Source organism: Arabidopsis thaliana, chromosome 3, assembly GCF_000001735.4.
Source record: "Arabidopsis thaliana chromosome 3, partial sequence".
In the NCBI taxonomy this organism is placed as follows: Eukaryota; Viridiplantae; Streptophyta; class Magnoliopsida; order Brassicales; family Brassicaceae; genus Arabidopsis; species Arabidopsis thaliana.
Window position 1 is genome coordinate 21,457,728 of NC_003074.8, and position 25,036 is coordinate 21,482,763.

Genomic DNA, 25,036 nt, shown 5'->3' on the forward strand with positions numbered 1-25,036 from the left:
GTATAAATAGATAAAGAGGAGATGTTTTAGTTATAGTTTTGTTGTTTTAGTTTTAGTTTTCACAACATATTTATCAGAAAACAATATAAGTCAAATTTGACATGGGTATATAAAATTTAATACAGCAGATGTGCACTGCATGTGTATTTTGGTCTGTGTCTTCGTGTAAGATGAAATCCGAGAAAGACAAGAGCTCCAGATATTCAGGTGGCCGATCAACTGGAAATCAGCCACTTTGATTTCTTCTCTAATTTTTATTTTCCAAATCTCGAAAAATATTTAATCATCTGTCTAATATCTTAAAAAGGAGTATACTGTTATCTTTAGACCAGAGCCACACTGGATTTATTATTATTATTAAGTTAGCAATTAGTTTTGTTTTATATAATCCTCGGTCTTTGAGGGTTTTCAGCGAAGCTTAAGCCTTAAGCGCCGTTCGCGGCTATTTAAAAAATGACTATACCAGACGAATAAATTATTTTTTTGTCCACAAACAAATAATGCTATATTTTATATTTTTTATATAGTTTTTCATGTATAACCATATCTTTCTTTCTTCTTATTGTTATAGAGTTGTCTTCATAAATGGATAAAACATTTCAACTTTACAAACAAAAACTGTTAGAATATTTGATTAAATTTGGATGAACGCGTTACGCGTATTACCGATATTAAGTTCTATACGTCTTTCTTTCTTTAGAGACTAATATTGTGAGTGTAATTTTATACTCCCATACATACGTAATTAACGTATGAGTGTGTGTGTGTGTGTTGAAGACATGTGCTTATTGGGATTTGTTTGGCTTCAAGAACCCCTAGAAATTCCTGCAACTGGTCCAAGATTCCATGACGACAAGGACCTTTGGCCTAATTTGCATTGATCCGATTGCCTAAATTTTAATCCCTTCGTAGATCCAAATGAACACCAGCCAACAAAATAAACATCAATAATTTACTTTCTCATTATTATAACCATTAGTATTGTGAAATCATAAATCATTTATATTTTTCTGGCTGATACACGAAACAACATCTTTAAGTAAGGCCATATTTTGGCATCTGCCTCCAAAACTTTTAGCTTTTACATTTTACATTTTTTATTTTTGTACGCAGGTGGTGTACATAAAAAATCGAAGTTATTCAACCACTTGATTGCGGTATTATTGTATTGACGTTAAATATATATTTTTATGTAAATATAATAGTTATCAATATATGTATTTATAAAGGTATATTGATGGATATATCACTCTAAGTATGTAACTAGCAGCACAATTTGAATGATGCCGAATTTATAAGTTTCAGTCATGAAGACTAAACTCGAGAATCCCAAATTTTGTTTATGTGTTGATCAGTCAGAAATAAAAGAGGAAATTTTGGTGAAAACAAAAGTGTTGGATATTTTATTATATTATATAAATCAATGTTGTTGATCCGATCTAAGTTTGGGAAATGTGGGAATTTGGTTGAAATTAAGATAAGTGTATAAATAAGGATTTAGGAGAAGTTGTAGGGTAGAGTTTTGGTCTTATTTAAATCACCAAACACCTTGATTTATTGATTTAACTACTGTAATTACGTCTATAAAATAGTATATATATAGACTCTCAGAAGGTTGTCTGCGTTTATAGTAAACTAACTTAAATTAAACAGAAGTGAAACATGAAGTAGCGAATCTGAGATTACAAAATAGTTAATAATATTAATATAACGACAAATAAAACATAGGAAGTGTTTGGTTTCTTTAACCTTACGCAATGTTTTAATTAGTTTGAACTCTTCCCGATACCTAATTGGGAGTTGAAAAATTCAGTCCTCAGCCAAACCCGTTTGTGGCTCACTCTACTTCTTGTGTTACGCCACACATATACACATAATCGTTTCACTTTTCTGGCAAAAAACCAAAACTTACTCAAAATCAAGAGGTATCATATTTGTTGTTTTCTTTAATAAAGTTGGCTTCCAATTAATTTGTACTATGGAATCATGGATAAAAGTTTCATGAGTGAAAAGTAAATGACCTTCTATCTAGCTACCACGAGAGATAGTCATATAATTAAGTTTTGTGAACATATGTCAATCACAAATTATATATATATATATGAGTATTTCTATCATATATTCAAAGAAGACAGAACAATATATGTTGTATCTATAAATAGATAACGTTGTGTGTGTGTATCAATATAATATGCTAATTGAAAAATAGAAAACTAATTGTGGTTCACAATCTATTTTGTGTGTCTATCCTAATCGGTAACTTAACTCAAAGACACCTACAACTATCTTATCCAAGACCTTCTTCCTTTACTTATAAGCATTTTTTACAAGTCTATGACAACATTTTCTTGATAGAAATAACGTTGTAAATAGCCTTTCATAAGATTAACAATATATCAACGAAATTCGTCATACATTCAACTTCGTGGAAAATTCTACGGAAATTCACATTCGCTGAAAAAACAATAAAGACTATGCACAGTCACACACAAGACAATCATATTCGGAGAAAACCAATTACGAAAACGCCCACTAGTCCAAAAGTTTAGTTAAGAAAACAACAAGGAAATGAGTGGCTAAAAAGTCAAGAAAATCCTTTATAAAGTCCCGCGAGTGTTGATCACTTTAATGCAAACAGAGAAAACGAAAACACAATAAGTGTGAGAAAAGAGTCTCTCTCTTGAGTCTTTAAGTCATGCAGCTCAAATCATCATCACCATCTTCTTCTTCTTCTTCTTCATCATCATCCATGAAACTCAAAACTCTAATCCAAAACCTCCTCACACACCCTCTCTACCGTTTCCTAAGAGCTCTTGCGAAAGCCAAATCAATCTTTCTAGAGATCTCAAAACACAACAGCAACAACAAGAAACGAAAACTCATGATGCTTTTTCCAACAAAGGCTTCAAAGAACCAACGCAAGATCTTCTTCGGATCTTTCAGATTGCATTACAACTGGTGTTCCTCTCATGTTGTTCCTGTCCCTCAACCGTTTCCTTTCCCTTCTTCTTACATCAATGGTGAAGAAGAAGATGATTCTCAGCTTTCTGGCTACCTCGAGTGGCTTGAACACAAGAAGTTCGATGATGTGGAAGAGATCGGAGATGTTGTAGCTGATGGTGGTGATGACGATATTGATCATTTGGCGGATATGTTCATCGCTAATTGCCACGAGAAGTTCTTGCTCGAGAAAGTTGAATCTTACCGGAGATTTCAAGAAATGTTAGAAAGGGGTTTGTGAATTATCAGAGGTGAAACATAGATTTTGGGTCTTGTCTGATTAATTGATAATCATGTTGTAAAATCTTAGCTAGTTTGATTTGATAATATACAGTACCACGAGGTCGTGACATGTGTATCTTGAAAGTTTTGGGGGGTAATGTACGAGAAGTTGAAACTTTTGGGTTATTAGTGAAACATTTGATATTGTGAAAACAATAATTATTGTTGTCCATCTAATTGGGCACATCTCTTAAGTTGTGAGTTTGATTAGTGTTTGGTATATTACGTCCAACTTGCCTAATTTTTTTTATTATCTTGAGAAAGTTTAAATAAACTAACTAAACGAGGTTTAAGGAATCACAACAAAAAGAGGAATTACCTCTATTAATTGAAATTTCGAGTGTTAATACAATACATGACATAATTAAACGTGACATTACCGAGTGAATTGAAATTTATTACTATAAATACGTTTTTATAAAATAGTATCATGCAGTTTCCAGAGTCTGTAGACAGTAGACACAAAGATATTAACGCTAAATAACACCAATATTTGTATTAGTAAGTGGAATGTGTAACTTTCAATCTCGTAAATATCTTGGATTTATGATATTATAAGGAAAAACATCGTGATCATAATAGCCAAAAGAGACTAAAAGGATCGGACAAATCTCGAGAAAAATGATCTAAAGCACAATTTACTGTGCCTTCTCAACTACTAACAGATCCAATTTTCACCTAATTTTGGACTTTATAGGGACTATGTTGTGGTATCCTCCTGTAATAACAACAGTCATTTCTCCAAATGATTGCATATTTACCTATAAATAATATATAAAAAGACTCGAGAAATAATAGTAATGTAGAGAAAATACACACTGAACATCAAATCAGACGAATTTTTCGAGTTATAGTTTTAGCGTTGATTAATACTCTTTTTTCCTTTAAGAAAATACCACTTATTCCGCCATGTTTGTTTCTTCCAATGTTCTATGCATAGTTTAACATAATTAAGAAGGCCTTTACCAAAAAAAGAAGAAGAATAGTTTAACAACATTTTCTCCTAAAATTCATTAATAAAGTAGCAGACTTTATGCGTTTAGTTGAAACTTTTGTCGAATTAATGAAAATTTTGTAGTATTTATTTTGCTAAATATGCATGAGGCAGGCCCGTCTCAATAGAGTACTACTATAGTCTATAGTCAATTTTCGACACCGGCCTTAGATATTGTTTCGTTGACTTTTGCAGTTTATAACTTTACGTAGCATGTAAATTCAAAGTAAATTCTATATGTTTGAACATAATGCGGATATAATACGCACCTGTAATAAGAAAATTGGCGAGGTTCCTCTGGGTGGTCTGTAGTCAACACACTTTTTTAATATTATGCTATATACCGGAAATTATCCAATTAAAAATTATCCATATATTTAGTTAAAATATAAATAAATGAAAAAAAAGTTAGCAAAATTGTGCCTACATTTTTTTATAAATCAAATCGTTAATAACAAAGGTGAATCGATTGGATATATAAACCACACTACGTAAACTTGGAATTATTTATCTATTCACATTTAATTCGTTCTCCTATTTCTTGAAAAGAAAAACAAATTAATTAATACTCCGTAAATTAGTGACTCATTCTTCACCAAATAAAAATAAAAATAGTGACTCATTTAAGTAAACGGATTGTTACACAATCATTAACTTCTTCCACAAGTCATATAAACTCACTTCTGCGACACATTCTTGAGCCAGAGATCGTTTGAGTTCTTTAAACCACAAACTTCATCTCTCCGGCCGGGTTCCTCTGTTCTATAAATTCTCTCTCTAGTCTCTAATGGCGGACCAGAAAGATCAAGAGCCAAATCCTCCCGCCGGTACGTCAGAACAAAACTTCCGATGAGTTGTTTTGTATTGAATTCTCCCATTGTAGCATTTCGAAAGCAATCTTCAGTAACTAGGGTTTCCGAGTATGAAATAATTAGCTTGGGTTTTTGGATTCCTCTGTTTTTCGTTTTCTTTCTTCCATTGATGGCAACAGCTGCTGATAAAGCCAGAGATTCTCGTGATCTTGATTCTGTTATTTCTCGATCGTGATGCAGCAAAGCCAGAGTGTCTCCCATTAAAGAAGAGAGCAATGGCTGCAAAGTCACTCGTTGACATAGCATATGAGTCTGACTCCAGCAGCGATAGCAGTGACGAAGGAGATGTGCCGTGTTTACCCAAGGATGAGGTCAATGAAAGGAAACTCCAAAATCTCCAGAGAAAAGCTTTCTACAATCTTCTCCAAACTTTCGCTTTCGAAAACTCCACAATGTCAAACGTAACAATAACCTTTCTCTTGGTTAAATCTTTCTTCTTCTTTGCTAAATTATTCGCTCTGTTTCTGAGGCTTGTGGTCATGTCTTTAATTGTTTTCCAGAAGAGGACTGAGATCATAGGAAAACTGATGAACGAGTGGGGGATTGCTAACGAAACTCATATCTCCTTTGCGGATCAGATTCAGAAGAAACTTCTGACTCTAAAACAAACGTATGTATATCCTCTTGTCAAAGCTGGAAGATATGATCTCTTCCTTGTTTAAAAATCATCTTTGTCTTCTCAGGAAGCATTCTGGTGTGAAGGAAACGCAGATACCAGCGACGCCATTGACCAACACTGTAAGGCAGAGAATTTGACATCTCTGATTTGGCTTTAATTACCGCAGAGTTTTAACTGTGTTTACCTTTTTCTCTGTTTTAAGGCAACGCCGAGTACGTTTTTTGTTCCTAAACCTGTCAAAAGCTGGGGCAGTGTTAATCCAGAGTCTCTTATTGGAAAATGGGTCAGTATAAGGCTTCCTGATAAAGCTAAGTTCACTGAATACATCATCAAAGCATATGATGCGGAAAAGGTACTAAACCCTTTCTTATATCTCATGCCTTGTTCCATCAGACTCAAGCCGTTCTAAGACTTTGCAATATATCTCTCCAGGAAATGCATAGCCTATTGACCGAAACCTCGAACCCAATGGAGGTTGATTGCATTGACCCGTTTAGATGGATAGATATCAGAGATGTAATACACAAACTCTTATCATCTCCATTTCATCAAATCTTCAAAGTCTTTAATATCAGAATGCTGAAACATTTGATCTCAAACGAACTTATTGTAGATTTCGCCTAACGATATCATGTGGGAAGGTGGACAAAAGCCAAACTTTGCTGCTCCCAACCAATCTGCTGCAGCTACAGGTCAATGAGCCCTTTTCTGAAAACATTGACAAGGTAACTTTGCCAATCCCAACACACACAATTTCAGTGAAACTCTAATGGTTTTGGCAGAAATTTAACCAGTGAAGCTCTCATGGTTTTGATGCAGGACAAAGCTGAGAAAGACCAAGACCCTCTTTTGCATTTTGTTTTGAGATCTTTAGTTACTTGTACAATCACATTACACAGGACTCTTTTTTTTTTTGGTGTTGTTTGCTGGAATTAGAGAAGAAAGGGGTCAGTGTTAAAGTGTAAAAAAATTCAAACTTTTGTTTTTGTAAATTGGTTGCCTTTGTTTCTTGTTAGCTTATCTCATCTATAATCGGAAAAGTTTTCGTTCCGGTTCATTGGTCCAGTTTTATGTGCTTTATCGCCGGAGCTATATCTATAAATGATTGTCATTTAACTTAGAAAAACATTTTAGTTTTTACTAAAACAATTTGTTAGTAGCGCAGTTATAAAGGACAGTACTTTAATGCCAAAAAAAATAAAATGACACTGACTATTTTTCACTAGCCAAGTATTAATTCTTGAAACTCTACTACTATTATCCACAACCGTTGGATTATAGTTTTAATCCGTAACTAATCCAGTCACCAATCCAAACAGTATTGAGTAAATGATGTTGAAATTAACCGCAGACTCACTCTTCAATTGCTGACGTGTCAAGTGATCAAGAAGTACCTTCTTCTACAAGAAGTATAGTTTCACTATTTTACGTTCAAAATCTCGAAAAGCACATAAAAAAAACTTTCGTAACTTCTTCTCTTATCGACGACCCATGCAACGTTTTTGAAGATCCTTCTATCTCTAGGGTTTCTCTCAAACTTCTTCAACAAGACGCTTCTCTCCGATTCCTATGTTCTCAACAATGTCGGACCACAAAGATCAAGCCCCAAATTCTTCCTCTCGTAAGTCTCTTCTTCACTTTCTCATGGGTTTTGCGATTTCAGCAATCAGGGTTCTAGAGTTTCGGATTCCTCTGTTTTCTCTCCCATTGATGGAACCAGACTGATCGGTGATGAACGGTGATGGATTTTCTTCTGATCTTGATTCCGTTGAAGAAGAATCAACTGATATACCGATCAAGAACACAGAGACTGTGCCGAGCTATAAAGGTGACGATGATATCCTGTTCAGCCCCTTGGACAAGAAAGTGAAACTCAGCATGCTCCAGGATAGGGCTTACTATTATGTTCTCCATGCCTTCAAAGCAGAATCTCCTGCAATATCCAGCGTAATCTAATCGTTCTTGTTCTGTATATGCATTTGATTCGCTTCTTGGAACTTGAGTTCATGTCTTCTCTTCTTCAGTCAAGGATCGTGATCATGCAAGAACTGTTGAAAGAATTGAAGATTGAGTACAAGACTCACCAGACTTATCACAATGCAATCGAAGCTGATCCAATGGTCCTGCAATTGAGGTATCTTAATCATTGGTTTTACTACTGCAACGATGTGATCTTCTCCCCTTGCTTCTCTAAGTTTGTGTCTGTTTCTCAGGAATGTTTCATTGGCGTCTGATGAGAAGGAAATGCAGAAACTTACTGTCGCTGAAGAACCGGAAATTACTGGCGTAGATGGCCAACCTCTGATAATCCGTATCAAACTGAACAAGGATGACAATGCCAAAATTGTAGGTTTTGATAATCATCATTTTCCAACTCCTAAAAAATTCAATCTGGCTTTAATTCTATGTCTTTCTGATTGCTTAGCAAGACAGGGTTTTAGCTCCTGCAAAGATAAAAGATGGAAAGGTTTTAGCTCCTGCAAAGATACAAGACGAAGAGGCAAAACCGAGTTCTACTTCTGATGATTCACCTGACTCGAGCTGGGGCCAGGTTTCTCCTGGGTCTCTTGTTGGAAGACGGGTCCATATACAAATGCCTGACGAAGACGAGTACATTGAATTCCTCATCACAAAGTATGACGCAAATACGGTAAGTCACTTCATGTTTACTTGTGTGTTGTTCATCAGGTCAGATCTCAGCCCTTCTAAGAAATATAGTTTTGAATCTACAGGAAACGCACCACTTGTTGAGTGCTTTCAGCAATAAGGATTATGAGGACCCATGCAACTGGGTTGATCTCAGACATGTAAAATCAAATTGTTCTTCCTCTTCTTCAAGTTTTATATTCGTCCCCTTTTTTGTCAGCAGCTGAAACCCCTGATCTCAAACTCTTTGCAGGTTCAGGCAGAGGATATGAAATGGCCAGAGGGAGATCCAGATTTACCAGTATGGAAATGCTCTCCTAAACCAGGCGAAACTCTCTTCCACGAAACCAGTACAACTCAAAACAAGAAGCAAGTTCATGAGGTATCTTGCTAACAGCTCCAACAAATTCTCTTGTAATGCTAAACTCTCTCACTGACAAAATTTCTCAATAAAACCTCTGTTAGGTTGGCAAAACTAGCACTGGGATTCCTGTCATCAGAAAAGTTGATAAGGGAAAGGCTGTTGTTGACGCATAATCTCCAATGCAGTAGGATGCTGAAGATGACAGATGCATGAAACATTCTACATTGGAACGCTCTTATAACCTTGTTTGAGATCTCTGGCTCTTTCTACGGTCTACTAAACTCATATTTTGCTGCTATCTGGAATTAGAGTAGTGTATAAACAATTCCAATACTCTTTTTTAAATGACTGCCTAGTACACTTCTTAGAAAACTCTTTATCCCATAGAAGATAGTTAAGTATTGCAATAACTCATCACCTCTTTGAACGCTTCTTCGGACGAGTAGAAGAACCTGTTTCCTTTTCACTAGTTTCACTGTCCCGCTTTGCCATCAGAGAAGCAGTGCCTCTTTTAGAGGCGACACCACTGTTTTTCTTTGTAGGACTACCCTTTTCAATTGTTGGCCTTTTCCCAGTTAATCGTTTCTGACCAGCAGGCAGTTTTACTGCATCCACTTTCTCACTCTTACTATTACTTTTCCTCTGTTCAGCTCCTCTCTTTCCATTAGAGGATTCAGCCTTCACTGTCTCTACGACTGTTTCAGATGATGAAACCCCTTTCATTCTCTTAAGAAAACTAGCAGCACTTTGCTTTTTTGAGCCACCACTGGTGTTGATACCCTTCTTTTGTTGAACACTTTTCTTCAGCACAGAGCTACCGTTTGGAGATCGGCCTCTATTAGAGATACCAGCATTCAAACTGGTCTTAACGTTTCTGCTCCCTACTTTTTTAGCTGTTGAGGGTGCTGCTCCTCTAGCCATCTTCTTAGAAACAATAGGTTTCTCATCTTTATCAGAGGGTCTCCCTTCCTCCTCTTCTGAAACTTGCTTCTCATCAACTGTTGGAACTACTCTAGTCTTTTTCTTCAAAGTTTCAGTGACTGACGCTGGAGATCTAACAGCCAAGGAACTACGTTTCCGACAAGCTATAATAGGCACTGAAAGTGTTGGTTTAAGAGAAGAGACTTTGACTTCCTCCTTAGACGTCACCAAGGCATCCTCTTTTGGTGGTGGTAAGGTTTGTTTAGGAATCTTGAAACTCATCTGTTTCTTGATGAGTTGGTAAAGCTGTTTTGCTGCATTAAACTCAGGCGATGGCTCGCCATAGAAAACTCTCACATTGTTGATTAGTAGCAGTAAATCCCGAAAAAACTTGGTCCTGGCAGTTTTGTAGTAACCCTCTTCCACACGACTTCGAATCATCTCAAAGTCTATGTGTTGCCTTATTATCCTATAGTAGTCGGATGTTTCCTGCAACTTCACAATCAAACAAATAAGACTCAGGCTTTAAGACACAAGCCTTTTGAAAAATGAATTAATCATGATACTAAAATAAATACAGTAGAACATTTTTCATTTAAAGGAAAAATTAACCATCGGCAGATTATCTTAAATAAAGGATTGTTTATTATAGAATCAAACATAATGTAGAAAATTATTTTTGATTACAAAAATGACAGAATTTGAATTGCTGACAATGTCATAATTTTTTTTACCTGGGTTTCGAGCCGGCGCGAAAAGTGAGAGCCAATGGGGTGAGACTGAAGAATCTCGATGAAATCACTCAACGGCTGAGATTCAACGAAGATCTTATTGACGGTGAGAGATTGATCTTTGTTATCCGGTTGGTCTTGGTCTACCGTCTCCTTTCTCGGGAAGCTCGCCGAGCTCTGCCCATCACTCGTTTCTTTCGTATCTTCCTCTCCTTTCGACTCGTCCATTGACTCAACTAACTCAGGCGAGTCATTTCCCTCTCTTTTTGGTTCTGCTCTATCCGATTCCTTCGCCACGCTCTCGCAACTTCCTCTACCCGAATCCTCTCTTGCCGGCTTCTCGTCGTTGTCTTCTCCGCCGATCCGGTTCGGTTCTTCGTCCACTGGTTCAGCGATTTTAACAGCTCTGTTCGTGTTCTCAGATCCGGTTCCAGGACTATTATCATTCGGATCTGGAGAATTTTTCAGCTCAGTAACCGGTACGCCGGAGTTGTTGCCCGATTCAGTGTGGTTCTCTTTCGTCTCCGCGATTCTATCTAGATCTGAATTCTCAGTTTTCAAGCTCTTCTCTCTTTCATCTTCCAATGTTTTCACCTTCAACTGCAATGACCTGTAAGTACTCACAAATCCACGATTCAAATCTGGAATCGGAACAAAAAGGAAGAAAAAAAAAACCAATGGTTGATTGAAATTTACGAGATGGATAGATCGTAACGTTCGACTTCTCGTCGGAGTTCATCGACACGGAGCTTTCTCAACTCCTCAAGCCAAGGAACGGAAGAGATCTCGGCGGCGAGGGTTTCTTCATCGGCAGATCCTGGCGAGACCAGGTTACGGGAGAATCGGCGCTTGAGATCGTTGTACTTGTGACGACAGTCGATGGCGGTGAGTGTACGAAAAGTGGAGTTCTGTTTATGGACTTCAGAAGCGACGGAGTCCCATGAATCAGTACCGTGACGGTGAACGGCGCAGGCGAGGAGGAGCTCCTCCATTGTGCTCCACGTTTGTTTCTCTGGAGAATTTTTGTCGTTTTCTGATTTTGCCATTAAGTAAATGTAAAAAGGAACAAAGTGGATTTTGCTTATTGTCACTTCTCCAATTTGTAGAACTGAAATAGAAATAATCGTCTTCTGCAAATCTTTGCTCTAGGCCTCCACTAAAAAACCTTGAGACTGATTTTTTTTTTTTTTTTTTAATCTGTCTGACAAAGAATTTATTTTTATTTATGTAATGTTTCGTTGATAACATGTTCGTGCAAAGGCGCACCAATTGAGAGAATGTTGAAAAACTTTGCTCGTTTTTGTCGTATCACACTTTAGTAGGCCCAACCTTTACACCGAATCCATTACGGCATTACCGGTTTGGAACCAAAAGCACCAAGAGGGTCCAATTTCGTTTCTCATAACATTTAAAATTGGATTGTACGGAAGCAGCTAATGTTTAATCCAAACTAAATATATAAAAAAGAGTACTGTAGAGAATACATTCTTTCAGATTTTCTGCAATGTACAAAGAATTGTGTCTAATTGTTCACCATAACATTGACCTTCACCATTTGATGGATGAGCATCCGGATCTTTCGTATCTATATGACTATGTCTTCCGAGGATGATACTGAGATGTCCTAAATCGTCTAGATTACTTTTGCCATCGACAAATATAGTTTTGCTGCTACTTAGAGAGACCGGCAAATCTCTTCCCAAACTCTTCTCGAATTGTAATGCATAGATAAGTTCTTTTAATTCAACTACACTTGCCAATGCCTTAAAAAGAAGATATACAAAATACGTTCAAGGTAATAGAGCTCAGTGTATCACCATCAAGCTTCAGATTGATTGATACTATAATAGAATACTGATTCAAATCAATTCAACAATCAACCTGCATATAAGTTCAATAAAGAGAATTGAAAAGCATAATCTCATACAAAACTCTGAAGATTCCATCAAAAGATTCAAAACAAGTTGTGCAAATCTAATCCAGATAATTCAACGCATATATATACAAAAGCAATAGCTGATTAAGGTCGACAAATGTAATTGTAATTCGAGTAAAGCCTGCGATTACCAATAGCCGCCATAGAAGCTTCAAGCAGCTCCTTTCAAAGCTTTCTTCAGCTCCTCAGCTACATTGCCCTCTTCCTTGCTTTTCTTCCCACCGTAATCAGACGTTGTCGTTCTCTCGCTGCTCCACCGATCAGCTCTCGATCTCCCGTTGTTGTTGTTGTTGTTGTTGTTGTTGTTGTTGTTGTTCCTCTCGGATTCGCGATACTTCGAGTGTGATCCGTAATCAATTGTCGCCGGCGAGTATGGACGGACGTTTGATATTACTTCCCGGAGATCTTCAACGGCTCTCTTTAACTGCTTGTTCTCCGTTCGAAGCTCCTCTATCACCTCCGCCACGTCACCACTTGTTGTGAACTGAGCCGGACCCGAAACTTTACCCGGATCACCAGTGGATTTGGTCACTTTAGCATCTGCGCCGTCCACGTGTTCGATTCCTATTTTATTCATCACCAAAAAAGGGAATCTCCTCAACGAAATAGCAGCCGTTGGATCGAAATCGCGTCTGATCTCCGTAGGAACCCTAACGCCCCACCGGAAATTCAAAACGGCGCGTCCTCTCACAGGCAGAGACGTCCTCGCCGCAACCTCAACGCCAGATAACAATCCAGCGATATCTCCAGCAGAAGTTGACGGCAGAACCGTGACTTTTCTAAATCCTCCGCCGCATCCATTGACCGCTGGAGTATCCACCACCTCAATCGAAGAATCATCTTCGGAAACAGATCCATTCATCGATTTGATCAAATTCCTCTCAAATCCAGACGAAGAATGAGACTTTTTGATAGAGAAATCGCCGAATTGAGGTTTGAAGTGGAGCATAAAGCTAGGGTTTCCTTGACCTAGGAGATTGAATTCAGCGCTCATGAGCATAGAGCTTGAAATCGGAGAACCGAACGATCCCGATCCGGTTTTGACGATTAGAGAGAAAGGATTCCACGAATCGTTTGGACGGTAAGCGACTTTGAGAGAAGGGCCAGATTCGAAGAAAGTGGAGAGATTGAGACTGAGCTCCTTGGATTCTCCGGCGACGATTCCAGATTGAAAGGGTAAACCTAAGATGCTTAAAGGAACTTTAGCCCTAAAAAGAGGCTTTTGCTCTTCACGAAACTTCATCGATGCCTTCATCTTCTTCTACGCCCAAAATCAATAATCGAATTCAGCAAGTAGCTTACGGAGAGTACCAGTGGTCGAGTAGAAGGATTTGTATGAGTTTTAAACTAAATTTAAAGGAAAATTTCCACTTTTTTCTTAAGAACTAGGAATTGTGTAAAGATTTTGGTTGGACATGAGGATAAAGGCTCCAGAAGTGTTTTTCCCTAATTTACCCTCGTGTAATAAGAAAAATAACCGATAATCAAGACTAGTCTGTGGTGTAATTATGGGGAAGTTCCAAGGCGAAAAGATAAGATGGTTAATGCTTAAAATGAAAGGTGGACAAATGCCTGGTTGTTTGTTTATCCCTTCTGCTTCTGTCTGTTTTTTTCTTCTCTGTACACACATAAAGCCCGTAAATATATATAAGCTTAGAAAGCCCATTTATATTAAAGAGGCCTTTACGCTGGGCTTTCGTTTTGTTTGTGCGCGATTTAGGGTTTTTTTTGTTTGCTCACACTTTTTTTTTTTTTCTTGGTTATCTAATTTTTTTAATCAACGATACGATTTATCCATCTTCTTAAAGAGGTTAAACAATAGCAAAAGAGTGAGAATTGTGAGAAGTTAGTATTTAGTGGTGGCTGATTTACAATCTGCGTGGATTTATTTGTCCATTTTTAGTCTTTTGTTGATACATGTATTTACTGAAACGGGAGACTCCAGTACATTAATCCTTGTGAATTCTTACTGTAATTTTCGATCAAAACTAAATAAAATAAACAAATTAAGCACTGTGTTATGCAGAAGAACAAGGGTTTAACCCGCGGTTTACCGCGGGTCTCGGTTTTATATAGTTTTAATTAAGTATTTGATTATATTTTATACTGTAAATTTATAAAAAAAAAAAATCTTTTATTTTAAACTTCTATAAATAATGTTTAGGATTTTTATTGGTTGGTTGTTATTTAGTGATTAGAATAATATGTTTTAATATGTTTAAATATGTTTATGTAATTTAAATATAAGTAAAGTTGTAACAAAAATGTAAAATAGTAAAAGTGGTGTAATTCTTTTTGTGATTATAAGTGTTTTTTGAAATATTTTTTTGTGATTATAATTCTTTTTGAGTGGAATATGCTCATATATAGATATCAAAATGAAGTAAAAATACCAATATTGTTGAACGGTTAAGATTGTCTACTTTGGATGCTAAACGCGATTAGGTATTTGAATCCGTGATTAAGAGACCATTACTCCTAACCCACCCAAAATTAAAAATGTAGATCCTATAAGCTTTAATAAATTGAGTTAACCAAATTACCCTTAATGCTTATGTACAAAATGCAAAATTAAAATTGAAATTGAGACCAAATTTATCTATTTTTCAATTTGTATTTTTCTTTTAATAATAAAGGGATTGGAATCTTCATCAAATATGAAATAGCTTATAGTTTTATAGCATAATTTACAACCAGACGACTTTGCAATTAATATCATCATTCACGATATCAAACACAAAAAAAAAAAAATCATATTAAATTTGTTGAAAAATAATGTTTGTGTGGGGGTCTTTCCATATTCCAGCTAAGCTAGAGATGTACAAGAAGAAGTTGTGAAACTGGGAACCACGTCAAACACATACGGAGATCGAGGACCACAATCTATACGGCTTAGGTATGGCCACGTGTTTAACATCCAGTTGTTTAGTTACCCGCATGTGGGCCGAATCTAGAAGAGAGCAAAAGACTCGTGTGTGTTCGACTCTGAGTCTCTGACGCACTCATTTGTACAAAAAGCTCTCAGACTACAAAACCAAATCCTTTCCGTTGAGTTTCAAGCTCACTCTCTCTCTCTCCATCTGTCTCCCTTTTCTGTTACAGCCGTTAGATCTCTTTCATATCTCTACTCTTGATCCGACGGCCATTATCTATTGTATCATATCTTGTAGTGCATGATTAAAATGATTCACCATTGTGTCTATTTCCGTGTGGATCTCAGCAACATATAGAGTTGGCAAAAATGTTCTGAGGCAAAGTTAGATTGTGCAACAAAAAACTAGTGGTTTATTTAAGGTTTAGTACTATTTTTAACAAGGAGGTTCGACACACGTATATGTTCTCTAATTAAGGTTTTGTTTGTTCACGTATTTTAAGTAGTTAGCATAGATATCTATAGCTAGGATACTAGTTGGCTTTATTAACTTATTTTTCTTGCAAAGTTGTCATAGAGATATTAATAATACTATACTATACTATATGTGTAGCTATGCATTTTGGTATATTTTTTTTCTTATTCGTGGTTGATCACTAATATTTATGAGGAGCTTGCTGTATATAGAATTTAATTATTAATGTTTAGATAATGTATATATGTGTTGGATGATCAAAAAAAGAAAGTGTTAATTATTAAATATTTTTCTGTGTTGGTATTTTGATAAAGAGAGAAAAAAAAAAGGGTGAAGAATAGACGTCAGGAAGTGAAACTGCCTCGTGCATTAAGAGATAGAGGACGTGATCAGACGACTAAAGGTAAAAAAGCTAAGTGAGAGTCACCGCAGAGTCATGCCATCTCCATGTCTTCACATTCTACTTTTCCTTTATATTATCTCTATTTGCTGATTAACTTGTTTCTTTTGTTCCTTTAGTTACTTTTATCCAAAAAAAACTTTAGTTGATTGCTTCCTTAATGCAAACTCAGTGAATAATTAAGATATACATGTGTAACAAATTCACAATGACAGTATTCTGCATGTATGAGTATATGTTTTTGGCTGATACAATTACACCAAACATGAATCTGATGTAAATTAGAAGTGCAGACAATGATATGCAAAAATTGACCTCTATTATCAACTAAACGTTATAATATAAACGAATATTGTTTTGTTGCAAATATATAAGACCAATCATATAAGTTTGTTGAGTTTGTGTGTCATGGTGCCAAGTTTGTGAAATCCTACTTATCTATGCCACTTGCATTTATCTATACACAAGAACGCATATATATTAATATAGGCTCAGAACAGAAAAATTCCAATATTACGTTAAATATTAAAGAAAATACAACATGAATATTAATTTGGTTTGTGGGAGGAGGGGACCAGTGTGCTTCTTGTTCCTCTATTCCATGTCTTAAGAAGCTAGCATACTAACACATCTTTCTCATAATACAATAGTTACATGTAATTAGTTTATTCCAACTAGTTTAAAAAATGAAAAATTAATTTAGTCCAACTAGTTAGTTTCTCCAATAAATGTATATATCAACAAGACCAGAGATCCATTTGTTTAAAATATAGTTTTCTTACTATTAATTACATGATGGCTATAAATTTATAATTTTGGATCGTGTTTTGAGTACAATTATCAAATAGATAAACAAAGTGACCATTAAATTATTTGCCTATATCTAGTTCATATATATTAAGTACTCCCCATAGCACTATTTAAAAGGATATAATTAAGTTGAACAGAAAAAGTTTAAATTATTTTGTTCTTTCATACTTATCATTTCCTCTCCTTCTATATAACCTTCAAATATCTTCACTTACAATCAAATTCACCAACTCTCTCTAGCCCTTTCTCTTTTCTCTCTCTCTCTATATATTGCTAAACAAAACCCTACTTATTCTAAAAATGGAAGCCACGATCTTCGAGAAAAGAAGAAGCTCGTTATCAAGCATAGCGGTGCACAAACAGTCATACTCGATAACCAAATCAAAGCCAAAGATCCGTATAATTCACATATTTGCTCCGGAGATCATCAAGACCGACGTTGCCAACTTCCGTGAGCTCGTCCAAAGCCTCACCGGCAAACCAGACGACCAGAGAACTTCCAAGGCAAAACCTAGAAGAGATATGCATCGTCTTCATCGTCAAGTCCAAGACATGATCAACACGGAGAAACTAAGAGAACCCGAGCATTGTGATCAAGAGTTCTGCTTAAACGCAGAAGAGCTCTCGATGACTTGGAACGGTAATAATGGCGCTGGTGAAAGCTCTGGAGGGTTCTTGAATGGTTTGGGAGATTTCGAAGGGTTTATTCAAGAACTTGGTGAATTTCCTTATTTGCCCTTGTCCTCCATTGATGCTTCTGCTTCTTCTAACTCCTCTTCTTCCTCTCATTTACATGGTGGATCAGTTTTCTCAGATCAATTCGCTTAACTCGGTCTCTCAAAGGATGTGTAACCTTTTTCATCTTTTATTTTGTTTACTAGGTTTTTGTGGAAATGAATTTTTAATTTATTACTTTTTTTTTTGTTTGTTTAGTATGAGGCTAATTGATTTAATGAAATTAGCTGAGACTCCTTTTATTTCTCCCTTAAGGTCTTTATGATTTGTCCATTGTCTTCAAAATGTAATGTACACTGATAAATGTTGTGTCTAGCTTTTGCTTTCTTGGACGTCCTCTAAGCATTTACAATGTTAAATGTTTCATATATATCAGAGTGAAAACATTCACTAATAAAATCAACAGAGGCAAATTTTGGCAATCGAATGAGACAAAAGACGAAGTAGATTTAAGAAAAGAGGTCTCAGTGTGTCCGGAGATATACTATAGTGAGGTCGGTAAGTTGTATACACTTTTTGTTCTTACATTTACAGAGAGAATCAGAGTAACAAGAGAACCTGTTTTTAACTGTTGTATTCAAGATTCTCTACAACACTCGATGAAGACATCGGAGACGATGTTTCCACCCTCGTTAGAACTTCAGGCACTCCTGCGGTATCTCTTACAATCTACATAACAACAACCAAAAGACTCGTTTTATAATTTTCTGTAAGCTCCAACTTGTATCATCATAACATTTCAGGAACTTACAAGAATCTCGTCGTCTAGATAAGATATCATGAAGAATCTTTGGTAAGTTCCACCTGAAAGTCAATAACAACAACACTACTTGGTTACAATGTTACATGTGAGGAGTGGAAAATGTTAAAATGATGGTTATGGCTTTACCAAGGGGGATTCTTAGACCATTGGCTAGAGTATCTTTGATAGGTTCAGGAAGCTGTTGCAACGTGGTAGTAGCTTGACCCAATAAACCTCTTAGTTGGTCAGGTACTGCTTCTTCAATAACCGTTGGCGACTCGAGCAATCCCTCTAAATACTCTTCTTTCATCCTTAAAGGCCCTTCTATTGTCAATTTCGATGACAGGGTGATTTTGTTTTCTATCTGCATCATTTTCAACAGAAACAACAAAGAAACTCTAATTTGAGTCTGCTTATAAATCCATAATTCTCATCCTTGGAAAAAGTAAATTTACCGAGTTTAGGAGTTTGATGTTTGCTGTTGCCTTTGTGTTATTATCTTTAATGAATATTTCCATATTGGATAGACTCACCAATGTCGAAGGGAACCTCCTGCCACAATACCAAACAGATGTAGGAATGCTTAAAAACTCTCTAGATATAAAACGAATGTTTATTTGATTATCGATGAGCAAGAACACTGACTCGAACATAACCCGAACAGCAAGAGAACCAGGAGTGTTGACTCCAAACCACTCAAAACTCCATCTACCTTCAAGATAAGGAGACCTGACAAAGCTAGCTATTAGGAAGCATCAAATAACACCTTAAAGCTTAAAACTTTGAAGCTCAAAATCGAGCAACATACGTGGTTGGTCTAGGAGTTGGATTAAGCCGCTCAAGATTCGTTATCCTTTCATTGACATCAATCTTTTGCATATCAGTGATCTTCCCTGTAACTAGAGCCTCAAATCCTCCAGCATCATTGAACTGTAATCTCAAATGGTTTCAGAACTCCAACAGAGAGCAATCAAATTATTCACTAAGCAATCTAATGATGATTTCCAAAACCAGATACTAAATTCAACCTAATTTCTAACCAATCACAGTTGAAAGTTTCAATTTTTAAGAATTTTTCGAAGACTTACGGCGAGAATAAGCGATTCCTTAGCAGAGAGACGCTCCATTTCTCTGGCGTAAACTGAAGGAATCCCTTGAACCGAGTCTTGAACCATAGCTCTGCATATCATTCTCCGGTAACAACTCTTCTTCTCCGACTGAAAATTGAGAGAAACCCTTGACAGTGGAGGAGAAGACGACGGTGGTGATACAGAGGATGAGAAGCTCAATCGAACCGCAGAGGTCCCAGAAACCGAACCATGTTGGATCAATGCCATTGAATAAGGGGGAAAAGGTCAAAGATTGGCTTTTTATTAGTCTGAGGAATGAGTAGGTAGAAGAAGACGAGAGCAGCAGCAGCAGAAGAACCCAACTAAATTTATCAGTTTTAATTTAAATTCTGAATTTGCATAAATAAAGATAATAATATCTGAAAAAAAAATCTTGTAACAAAATAATATTAGAACATACAATAAAGGTCTAATAAAATTTTTGGGAAATGGTTTTAAATGTAAAATGCAACAAAATATTAATTTTTTACTAGAATACTAAAAGAACATTCATGATATAAAACAGGCAAACAACTATACGAAATTTACCTCCACAATATGATTTTGTGCATTTATTTCCCTATGACACTCAAAAGATATTAGATCCAATAGAAAACAATAAATATGAATGAAGAACATTTAGATTTCACATAAAGAAAGTCTAAACTCTAAACTATGAAGAAGGAGAAGTAGAGAAAAGGAAAAAATAATGTTGGCATTATTAGTGGTTAAACATAATCGTAATTAATGATACTCCGCGTGCTTCATATCGAATTAATAGAGGTTTTAACATATATTTATTTCCATTAGCTCGTTTTCTTGGTCCAAAAAAGGAAAGACTCGAGCTTATTAAAGGACTTTAGACATTGCAGTGAATCTTCTTTTTCCTTGTCTCATCACTTGGAATCCGAGTATATTAGGTGAGACTTGTTTATGTGAAACCCTAATTAAGTTAATATTTTCTTCAAGTTTTCTCGGTATATATAGAGATTAAACTCAAGATCGGTTTCCTGTTTTTGTAGGTTATTATATATTTTCTCTGAAGAATATGATGAAGTCTTGTTCCTCACCGAAGATGATGATGATGAAATCCGTGACCGCTTGTCTAATTTTAACACTTTTGATCATGTCCGTCGCCGCAAAAGGCGGTGGTGGTGGCGGTCATGGTGGTGGAGGTCACGGTCGTGGTGGTCACGGTCGTGGCGGTGGTGGTATTTTTTTCTTTGGCGGTGGCTCTCATCATCGCAACAGCGCTTCCGTTGACGGTTCAAACATGGGTCTAACGGTGACATGCTTGGTGTCTTCTCTTCTGTTCATGTTGTTCCAAAGATTCTGAACCTTTTAGAATGTGAAGAACTTATCATATTTCTAGCTTTGTTTTTAATAGCTTTTCATAAGATAAATATAGACACTTTCGAGTTCTTCTTCTTTTTTTGCGTGTAAGTCACGACACCAATCATAACCAAATTTTTTATATTAGCTTGTGTTCCGATGATATTTTGGATCTCGTGTTCGTTTTATTTGAAACAAGAGTTTGCTTCAATATTGTGCACGTCTAACACACCGTGTAATATAATTAGTGGAGGAATCTCGAAACAGGAAGGTGAAAAAGGCTAGTCAAGCTTGACTTATGTAAGTTCATCACAGTAACAGTTTCTTCTCCTCTTTACATGGCGTAGAAACTTTCTTTTGTGTGAACTATCGACTGTCCACATTTACTGTAATTATCTTTCACTATTCACATCCATTCACATATACATCACAATGATCACATCATCATCCCTACTCAACATTAGGTTCACAAATCACAATTACATTCGACTACACACCAAACAAAATTACAGCTCTATGTATTATTGGCTTAAAAAACTCTCTACGTAATTTTTGTTTGTTTTGGTTTTAATGTTAAGCTCGAAAAAGTCTCTACTTAATTCAAAGACTTTCTTAAATTTTAACAATGAACTTAACGATCCCTTCCGATACAAGCAAGCAAACATCAATCACTCTCTCGAATGGTGTTTTACTCGTCGTCATACAAAAACAGCGAAATATCGCATTGTCAAAGTTAAGAGGGCTTGCTTTTGTGACACCAAAAACAAAAAACAAAAAGCGATGGGTAAGTACGTTGGGCTTTAAAGATAATGTTGGGCTTTATTATTGAGGCTCGAATTGGGCTTTCTTCTCTGTTTTGCATTTGTTGCGTTCGACCTCTGCTTGAAATGCTGGTTTGGCAACATTCCGGTTAGATCTCTTCGGCCGCCGGAGATGATGGCCGCCATAAGAGCAGCGATTCTGAAGCCGCAAGACTATTATTCTCACCTCAAAACAGCTCTTTTCCATTCGACTCCTATCTTACAACGCAAACATCAATCTGTCAGTCTCTCTCTTTTATGTTTCCTCTTCTGCAAATTCTCAATCGATGCTTGGATTGTGCCTCTCTTTGAATTGTGTTGGATCAATATCACCTTATTCTCAGAGTTTGATCTTGTGGATAAGTCTCGTTTTGATTTGACATCATCTTCTGACAGAATTCAAAAGCTCGAAGCAAAAGGTTTGGAAGAAAGAAGGCAAAGCAAGATTTGCGTCGTAATGTGAATGCTTTTGCACAACACTTATTTGGGGTAATGTCAAGTCTCTGTTTTTGTTTTGTCGTAATGAAACATTTCTTTTGTCAATGTAAGAACTAAAAAGCTTTCAATTTTGATGCAATTTTTGTAATTTGGTTTCCCAGATATGGAGTGATGGGTTTGATTACTCTGGTAAGCACACCTCATGGTTTGAGAAACAGTACTCTAGGGTTTCCAAAAGGAATCGGAATGGTAAAACACACATCCCTCAACATTTGGATAAAAGTAAGTAAGACAACTACTCTTCTTTGCCTCTGCTTTCTCCTCAATGGTTGAACTATAGTTAGTGTAACTGCTTCTACAATGAAGGAAGGTTTATAGACTGTGTAGCTACCAATGCTAGTGATATAGTTTATGTTAAGGAAAAGTCAATTAAGTGAAATTTAAAAGGTGTTGTTTGTTGGTTTCAGTATTTGCATGTAGATATTAATCTCCAACAATGCTTTCATTTATGTAGGATGTTTTGATTTTAGCGAAGTTGATGAGGGATACCAAATTGAGTACTTTTTAAAGACTGCGTTGGGTGGATCCCGAGGTTTCTCTTGGTCAAACACTCGTGAGGGGGGAACTCGCTCAGGGAGGTACTCTAACAACTTTAGAAAATCTTGGGGTTCAAGATATCGCTTAGATGAAGAAGAAGAAGAAGAAGAAGAAGAATACGAGTATTCTTCAACAGGAGTGAGCGACACAGAACCAAATCAGGAGTCTCATAGACAGACACTTGGTTTAAGTTCATCAGGTCCCTTAAACCTTGAAGATGTCAAAATTGCGTAAGTAAAACTAGGCACTTCATCTCATCAGAGAGAAGCTATATTTACATAGATCATGTTTTATTAATCTCCATAACTCTTGCTTGCCAACTTTGTTACTCAGATACCGAGCTTGTGCATTAAAATGGCATCCAGATCGTCACCACACCTCTACCAAGGTAACTAATACAAGCTTCCTCCTCTATATTTACCACTTTATTGTGTTTTTCGCAACTGAATGCATCCCTGTACGTGTTTCTTGACACTAACTACAAATTGGTATGACGAAACACAGAATGAAGCTGAGGAAAAATTCAAGCTCTGCACTGTGGCATATCAATCTTTATGCGAAAAGCTAGCCATGAACTAATAGGATAGCTCAGAGAGATTGCAAGATCTTTTCTCTGACCACAGCGATGCACATTGTTTATTGACTCTGTGTTTGGTACCGACTGCTATTAGTGTTAGACTCGGAATGAATCACATTTAAACCTGGCTTTTCTCCAGTTTTCTTGTGTTGACAAATGTAGAAACTTCCTTTTATGTAAAGTTGTAAACAAATGGATAGAGAGGGAAAAAAATGGAGAGAAAGAGAAAGGAAAAAATAAATCCATTTATATACATTCATTTCTTGTATAAATGTTCATTTGATTTTATTTGCTTTTTTTTAGCTTGTGCAGTCTAATATGTCAAATGTCAAACTCTGCATATATCTTTTTTTAATTCCATTAAATCATTTAAAAATATCAATATTACTTTTACTAATGTTGTTTTTGATAATATATACTCCAATTATCAAAAATATATATATTTTACACTTTATAGATCTCTGATGCCAAAGTACACAAACTTATAAATTTTAATAATTTGTTTTTACAAAATGATAATGATAATTAAACTATTTCTATATTTTAAGCACATGTATTTATACTTGATCCTTTTTTTCAAAAGATAATCTTAAATGACCTTTTAATATTTTTGTTATTGATTGAGGTTTTAACATATAGTAGTATTTATTTTGATTAACTCTTAGGAAAGGAAAAAGAGTCGAGCTAATAAGGACTAACTTCAGAAAACAACTCCTTATCGCGTACTTGTTTATGCAAAACCTTATTAAGTTGCTATTTTTTTTTTGAATATTTCACCGTTACAGCTTAAAATCTAGAGCGTTTTCCTGTTTTTTTTTTTACAAGTTTATTATTTACCCTGAAGAAGTTGATCAAGTCTTGCTCCTCAACGAAGATGATGACGGTAAAATCTGTGACATCGAGTCTAATCTTAATCCTTCTGATAACTTACGTGGCCGCAAAAGGTGGTGGTATTCGCGGTGGCCGTTGGTTTGGTGGTAGAGTTCCAAGCCACGGCGGTTCTGGTCATCGTAATAGCGGTTTGGTTGACGGATCAAATATGGGTTTAACGATGACGTGTGTGTTGTCTTCTTGTGTTTTGCTTATGTTGTTCAAAAGATTCTGAACTCTTCAGAAAATAAAGAACTGGCTTTTTAATTAGGGGCTTTTCATATGATATACTCTTTTTTGTTAAAAGTTTTTAATATGATATACATAACAATATATTGATTTTTTTCATTTTTTGCAAAAATTTGTCATTCCTAATTGGGGACATCTGATTAGAAAAATATGTAGTACTTATTTACGTGAACAACAACGACATCAACATTAAAAACGGAACAAATACTTTTCAATTAATTATCTTTTATTTGGGGATACATTATGTATTTGATGTCAACTTTTGTATTTAGAATCTAAAATAATACTTATTTTGAAACATAAAAGGACATTATCTATTTATCTGTTTTAAGAATCTCGAGAGTTCAAAAGTTTTTACCTTTAAATATTTTTCAGCCATTTGCTTATTTAAAAATATTCGATCAAATTGAACAAGAAAGTTAAAATTTATAGAGATAAACACAAGAACGAATGAAACTTCAAAAGTTTATCTAAAACTAAACAATGAGAATAAATGGAAAAACGAAGAAGAAAAAGGAAAATCTCCATTATTATTGGCTAAAAATTATTATTTATATAATCGATTATTTTATTTTTCTAGGGAAAAAAGGAAGAGTAGTCAGTAATAAGGGACTAAACCTAGACAAAATAGGAATTGGAGAAAGTACTTTTCCTTATGCAAAACC

The 25,036-nt window shown here is 35.8% G+C and overlaps 8 protein-coding genes and 2 long non-coding RNA genes across 12 annotated transcripts; 6 read left to right on the forward strand and 4 right to left on the reverse strand.

Moving 5' to 3' along the window:
• The first annotated feature begins 2,607 nt into the window (after positions 1-2,607).
• AT3G57950 (cotton fiber protein) lies at positions 2,608-3,484 on the forward strand. Its single transcript, NM_115657.2, has one exon. It carries the CDS (start codon positions 2,696-2,698, stop codon positions 3,239-3,241), a length of 546 nt encoding a protein of 181 aa, NP_191354.1. The 5' UTR covers positions 2,608-2,695; the 3' UTR covers positions 3,242-3,484.
• A 1,879-nt stretch (positions 3,485-5,363) lies between these two features.
• AT3G57960 (Emsy N Terminus (ENT) domain-containing protein) lies at positions 5,364-6,467 on the forward strand (the record flags this gene model as incomplete). Its single annotated transcript, NM_115658.1, has 6 exons — positions 5,364-5,549; positions 5,649-5,758; positions 5,832-5,886; positions 5,970-6,119; positions 6,200-6,283; positions 6,381-6,467. 6 exons carry the CDS (start codon positions 5,364-5,366, stop codon positions 6,465-6,467), a joined length of 672 nt encoding a protein of 223 aa, NP_191355.1.
• Positions 6,468-6,891: 424 nt separating this feature from the next.
• On the reverse strand, positions 6,892-9,072 carry AT3G57965. The gene is made up of 2 exons (NR_141698.1): positions 8,299-9,072; positions 6,892-8,211 (listed from the first exon to the last, which is right to left on the reverse strand). It is a non-coding gene; the product is annotated as an other RNA (long non-coding RNA).
• AT3G57970 (Emsy N Terminus (ENT)/ plant Tudor-like domains-containing protein) lies at positions 7,499-8,950 on the forward strand (the record flags this gene model as incomplete). The annotated part of the gene is made up of 7 exons (NM_115659.1): positions 7,499-7,714; positions 7,792-7,901; positions 7,981-8,113; positions 8,193-8,417; positions 8,500-8,574; positions 8,667-8,795; positions 8,879-8,950. The coding sequence occupies 7 exons, from the start codon at positions 7,499-7,501 to the stop codon at positions 8,948-8,950; spliced, it is 960 nt and encodes a 319-aa protein (NP_191356.1).
• A 119-nt stretch (positions 9,073-9,191) lies between the features above and the next one.
• AT3G57980 (DNA-binding bromodomain-containing protein) lies at positions 9,192-11,695 on the reverse strand (the record flags this gene model as incomplete). 2 transcript variants are annotated; one of them, NM_115660.2, is made up of 3 exons in its annotated part: positions 11,126-11,695; positions 10,433-11,039; positions 9,192-10,187 (listed from the first exon to the last, which is right to left on the reverse strand). In NM_115660.2, exons 1-3 carry the CDS (start codon positions 11,473-11,475, stop codon positions 9,192-9,194), a joined length of 1,953 nt encoding a protein of 650 aa, NP_191357.2. In that variant the 5' UTR covers positions 11,476-11,695. The 2 variants fall into 2 exon arrangements, with proteins under 2 accessions (NP_191357.2, NP_001327838.1); NM_001339900.1 differs by having other exon boundaries at positions 9,192-10,193; positions 11,126-11,624.
• A 333-nt stretch (positions 11,696-12,028) lies between these two features.
• On the reverse strand, positions 12,029-13,967 carry AT3G57990 (uncharacterized protein). Its single transcript, NM_115661.4, has one exon. The coding sequence runs from the start codon at positions 13,618-13,620 to the stop codon at positions 12,517-12,519; it is 1,104 nt and encodes a 367-aa protein (NP_191358.1). The 5' UTR covers positions 13,621-13,967; the 3' UTR covers positions 12,029-12,516.
• A 1,334-nt stretch (positions 13,968-15,301) lies between these two features.
• On the forward strand, positions 15,302-15,581 carry AT3G09025. Its single transcript, NR_141503.1, has one exon. It is a non-coding gene; the product is annotated as an other RNA (long non-coding RNA).
• Positions 15,582-17,142: 1,561 nt separating this feature from the next.
• AT3G58000 (VQ motif-containing protein) lies at positions 17,143-18,023 on the forward strand. Its single transcript, NM_115662.2, has one exon. It carries the CDS (start codon positions 17,223-17,225, stop codon positions 17,748-17,750), a length of 528 nt encoding a protein of 175 aa, NP_191359.1. The 5' UTR covers positions 17,143-17,222; the 3' UTR covers positions 17,751-18,023.
• Positions 18,024-18,077: 54 nt separating this feature from the next.
• PGL34 (plastoglobulin 34kD) lies at positions 18,078-20,460 on the reverse strand. 2 transcript variants are annotated; one of them, NM_001339901.1, is made up of 8 exons: positions 20,058-20,460; positions 19,488-19,777; positions 19,208-19,329; positions 19,045-19,128; positions 18,855-18,951; positions 18,547-18,763; positions 18,409-18,461; positions 18,078-18,326 (listed from the first exon to the last, which is right to left on the reverse strand). In NM_001339901.1, the coding sequence occupies exons 2-8, from the start codon at positions 19,734-19,736 to the stop codon at positions 18,222-18,224; spliced, it is 927 nt and encodes a 308-aa protein (NP_001325643.1). In that variant the 5' UTR covers positions 19,737-19,777; positions 20,058-20,460; the 3' UTR covers positions 18,078-18,221. The 2 variants fall into 2 exon arrangements, with proteins under 2 accessions (NP_001325643.1, NP_191360.1); NM_115663.3 differs by lacking the exon at positions 20,058-20,460 and having other exon boundaries at positions 19,488-19,893.
• Positions 20,461-21,652: 1,192 nt separating this feature from the next.
• AT3G58020 (Chaperone DnaJ-domain superfamily protein) lies at positions 21,653-23,622 on the forward strand. Its single transcript, NM_115664.4, has 6 exons — positions 21,653-21,881; positions 22,037-22,129; positions 22,240-22,360; positions 22,593-22,905; positions 23,009-23,063; positions 23,180-23,622. The coding sequence occupies exons 1-6, from the start codon at positions 21,774-21,776 to the stop codon at positions 23,252-23,254; spliced, it is 765 nt and encodes a 254-aa protein (NP_191361.2). The 5' UTR covers positions 21,653-21,773; the 3' UTR covers positions 23,255-23,622.
• The last annotated feature ends 1,414 nt before the right edge of the window (positions 23,623-25,036 follow it).